Below are 4,781 nucleotides of genomic sequence, written 5' to 3'. Positions count from 1 at the left end.
ATCGCTCCCTTCCCTGTGTTTCATTTAAGTCCCACACTTGGAAAACTGGCCCAACGGAAGTATGAGTGCCTCAAATATTTCTTAAATTGTTTCTCTCCTAGATGCTGCCTCAGTGGACTTGGAAATGATCGATGTACACATTTTAGCAGATGCTTTCAAACGCTATCTCTCGGACTTACCAAATCCTGTCATTCCAGTAGCTGTTTACAATGAGATGATGTCTTTAGCCCAAGGTTGGTTCTCCCTTTTCAGACCTCTTGGAATGGATACTGAGATGTAGGCACGCTTGGCACTCTGGGAGGCGCCACAGCTTATAAGAAGGAGGCATTGAGAAAATACTAAATTGCTCCCCCTTGACTCAGCCCACCTCAGATCCCCTCCTTTACCACACAGCATCTGATAGAAGACACCCAGGTTTGTGTTTGCTCAGAAGCCTGCCCATGTGCTAGACTGGCTAACTGTTAACTTTTGATCACTTTTGATCACGTTCTGCAAAGACTACTGCAGCTGTACAGGTCACAGACATCCATGTACTAGTGCCGGATTCAGAGACCCAGGACTAGAGTGAATGATGAGGAATAGCCTTGCCCTCTTCTCTGAACACCCAGAACAAAATGTATTAAGGGTGGAACCCTCAGCATCAGGAGCCGAGGCTCTGTTCAGTGCTTTGGGGACAGGAAATTGTGGTCCGTGACCTTCAGAGTTTAACCTGTGATACTTATCTGACGATCCGAGGAAGTAGCCAATCACGCTTGGTGCTGTCTGATGGAGGCCAGGCCTCTGAGAGCACGCCCAGAACAGTTTGCGGTTTTTTTACAAGAAGAATTTCTTGTATTTCATTTGACCTGAGATCTTTACTTTCTCACAATGCATTTCTTAATAAGAAGGACAAACGTCCTAGGCACCTTTCCTGAAGATCTCTGTATGGACCTCCTCGTGTAGCTAAGGGAAAGAGAAGAAATGGTCAAAGCGTTAGCTCATTGGCACCTACACCTAGCCTTACTCTGTTTCCTGTTTTGTTTTGTTTTCAACTTGCAGAAGTACAAAGCTCTGAAGACGACATCCAGCTGTTGAAGAAGCTCATTAGGTCGCCTAATATACCTCATCAGTGTTGGCTTATGCTTCAGTATTTGCTCAAGCATTTTTTCAAGCTCTCTCAAGCCGCCAGCAAAAATCTTTTGAATGCAAGAGCCCTCTCTGAAATTTTTAGCCCCTTGCTTTTCAGATTCCCAGCCGCCAGGTAAGTGAAGGATGAAAAGAAGGTTTGGGGGATGTGGGTGGGGCCTGATGAGTGGCCCTAAATTGATGGCTCACAGATGCACATTTTAGGAGGACTTACTTCAGACACATCAATAAGATGTAGATGAATGAAAAGAGAATTACTTTTAGAAATGATGGTTCTCACAAAATGCTCTTTGTTGCAGCTCTGATAATACTGAACACCTCATAAAAGTGATAGAAAATTTAATCTCAACAGAATGGAATGAGAGACAGCCAGCACCAGGTAAGGCTTTGAAACATTTGACATTCACTTCCGGCTCAGCTTTTTCACACCTTGAAATCGGTGGTTTCTAGCTCCTCGGAATTAGCACAGGTCTCTGGTATAACTGCAATCCATAGTAATATAATAATTTATGGTTCATGGAAAAGTAACAGTGGTGGTATTTGTGAAATGTCAGATATTGGGTTTTGCAGGTTTTAAGCTATCTTGGTTTTATTTATTTATTTTTTAATTTAATTTACTAGCTTGATACAAGGTCTCACCATGTAGTCCAGGCTGGCTTTGAACTCACTTTGTAGCAGAGGTTAGCCTTGACCTCAAGATTCATTCCTGCCTCCACCTTTTTGTCTTAGATGAGAATGGAGAGAGCTCCCTGGACCTTCCACCTCTTAGACTTCAGGCTGCTGAATAAGTTTATGGAGTTGTAGCTGTTGACGTTTTGTTGTTGTTGTTGTTTTTCCAAATCTTACAAAGTGGGGGGATTTATAATTACTATATAATTTAAAGTATTCTGGAGTGTGTGTTTTGGAAGTGACTATGCCAAGAAATGTCTGTCAAAATAAACATTTTCAGTAACGCAGGCAGTGCAAAAGCAGTGTTCTGCTCGGGCTGTTTAGACCAAGCCAGGTGCCTTTCTGAAAGCGGGTGGACCTTCAGCTAGCCATGTAACAGGGCAGGAAGTGTAGACTCACCTGGAACAGCAGCTCTTCATTTAGAGCGTTCAAACAACCTGTGATCTAGTAGCAGTTAGCTTCCAGGGCTGGTCATTTAGATTGCTAGTCAGCCCTTAGCAAGGGAGCAGAGTGGCAGGGCCAAGGTAAGTTCTGCCTGTACTCCTTCTCGGTGCCAGGCTTTTAAATGGAGCACCCTGCTTTCACTATTTGTGATGGGTAACTCATGCAGATTAGCACCGCTGTGGCTGGGAGCAGCCACTGGGGTCAGAGCATCCTGCTGTGCTTTTCTGTCTGTCATTGCAGGGCCAGCTGTGGTTCTCTGTATCTGGGTGAGACAGTTTGAGAGCAGCCAGGGCTAGGGCTTAAGAACCTATGGATGAGAACCCAGGATGCAGGACCTGGGCAGAGGTTCTGTGGACAGGCCCAAGGTACCTAGAGGAGGGACAGAGATCATGGATACACGGAAGATTCCAAAGGCTCCAAATCACAACAGACAGACTTTAGCAGGGGCGCCCAGAGCTATACACATCAAGGAACCTCATCCTAGCCTGGGATTTCAGGCCAAGGGTATCATCCCATAGGATACTGAACTTACTGGATAATGGATTCAAGAGTACTGGGTTATGTATGCTCGGGAGCTGCGTTTGACCTTAATGGGGAAGAAAGAGCATAGAGGCATGGATGTGGCTGTGAGCCGTAGAGGTGATTACCTACCCTGGGACTAACCACACAGGCTAGAAAGGAAGAGGGGTACCAAGAATAGTCAGGTCCTGACCCAGAGGGCTGAGCTGCAACTGTTCACTTCCTCCTGCTTGAGTTTAGGTGCTTGTCGGAGAGGAGGCACAGCTGAGCTTTGCTTGCCCTGAAGGGCTTGGGATGGTGAGGGGTTTGGGGTTCGGGATGGGATGGGGTGGGAAGAATCTGAGGACTCGGTCATCATAGTCTTCTTAATGACACTCTCTGGCCTCATTGGGGAATATACATGGAAGTCCAAAGCCAGACAGGACTTTCACAAATGAATTGATTACTAAGGGCTTAGTTGTCTGGGGAGGGGAGAGTTTACCACTGTAGTTTAATATACATGGATTAAATGGCTTTTGCAAGGCTGACTTATAAAAATAAGCGTGTATTATCAGCATCCATATTCATACTTCGGCTGACACGCAGAAGAGTACTACAGTGCCCTGCGTAGAAGCTGGTATACTAATTTCAAAGGAGGATTAGTTCCGTCAGCTCTGCTGAGGAACAACAGAGATTTGAACATACTGGATTGTCCCAGTCCTTGTGCAGCCTCTTCAAAAAAAAAATAAATAAATAAAAAGAAGAGAAAAAGAATTAAATCCAAGTAATTCTTAAGCCCTCATGTGAGCCACTTTCACTTCATGCGGCATTTCTCAGCCATGCGGAGCCCTGTATAGGCCCCCTGGGACCAAATGGATGCTTCAGTGTCTCTCACCTGTGAAAACATTTCACTCTCCACCTACTTGAGGGTAAAAGAAGGTGCCTTCATCCCGAATCACCTTTGGACTCTAGGATGGATCCAGGGCAGTGATTGGTGGGGCACCCCCAGGCAAGGATTGCGCTGTGCATGACCCTGGTGGGAATATAATGCATTCCCAGAGGCCCTCATCGCCAGCCCAGCATGCAAGAGTCCCCGAGAGCTTTGGAGGCTCGCCTCCAGTACATCTCCAATGAATGTGCATGAGCCAGTCATTTATAGAAACTGCTGCTCTGAACAGAAAGGAGGCCTTGCAGGATCCTTAAGTGGGGACTACAAGGAAGTGTTTGCTGCAGGGCAGATAGGCATCTTCTCTGGGCCCTTACCAGGGTAGTACCTGGGATGATAAATAAGGCTGACATCTGAGGCTCAATATCAACTTACATAAGGCCTGGTAAGACATAGTGTCTAAATACTAGCTGGGAGTGCACCTCTCCCAAGAGAAGCAGAGCTTTAGAAGTGCGTTTGGTGACTTCTTAGGGTCATTGAATAGATAAGTTCATGGAAGAGTGCATCCTGAAAAGGGCCTTGAAAAGCAGGTCCAGGTTCAACTGGAGAAAAGGAAAATAGCATTTTGATTTGCAGGCAGACAGCAAATCAGGGTGCTGCAGGCTGTGCTCTCTAGGGTGTGTACACTTTCTAGGACATGGGTACATCACCATATCTTAAGGTGTTTCTCCAAGCTGGTCCACCAGGCATTGATTGACACAAGCCACATTTTAAGTGACAGTGATATAATAAGGCATCAGTGGGACTACAGAGACAGAGCTAAGAGGTTTCCTCTATGCTGCCCGACCAGTGCATGCCACACCTGGATCTGCCCAGAAGCTGCCTTTGAATCTAGCCTGTCCAATCGGCAGATCATCTGTGCCTACATTGTTGGAACCATTATGAATCATGGGCCTGTTTTGAGTGTCTACTGAAAAGGCCTTCTGAAGTTCTCAGAATGTATTGAGCTAACAATGAGAGAAGATCCTATGGGCCATATGTATCAAAGGGTCCCAGTCCTATGTGGGCAGTTTAGGGGAACAAAGCTCCGTGAGATGTACAGTAGAAGGAAAGTTGAGCCTCTCTCTCTCTCTCTCTCTTTCTCTCTCTCTCTCTCTCT

The 4,781-nt window shown here is 46.0% G+C and overlaps 1 protein-coding gene across 1 annotated transcript in view; it reads left to right on the top strand.

Annotated features, from left to right (window-relative positions):
• Window positions 1–4,781, top strand: part of Pik3r1 (phosphoinositide-3-kinase regulatory subunit 1) — an 86,270-nt gene that overhangs the window by 64,031 nt on the left and 17,458 nt on the right. Inside the window, exons 5-7 of the mRNA XM_031360480.1 lie at window positions 102–233; window positions 1,039–1,240; window positions 1,425–1,504. Coding sequence (XP_031216340.1) covers window positions 102–233; window positions 1,039–1,240; window positions 1,425–1,504 — 414 coding nt within the window. The remainder of the gene's footprint in view (window positions 1–101; window positions 234–1,038; window positions 1,241–1,424; window positions 1,505–4,781) is intronic.

Source organism: Mastomys coucha, unplaced genomic scaffold (assembly GCF_008632895.1).
Source record: "Mastomys coucha isolate ucsf_1 unplaced genomic scaffold, UCSF_Mcou_1 pScaffold8, whole genome shotgun sequence".
NCBI classification, from domain to species: Eukaryota; Metazoa; Chordata; class Mammalia; order Rodentia; family Muridae; genus Mastomys; species Mastomys coucha.
The sequence above is the reverse complement of the archived record's forward strand: the minus strand, read 5'-3'. Positions and strand labels throughout refer to the sequence as shown.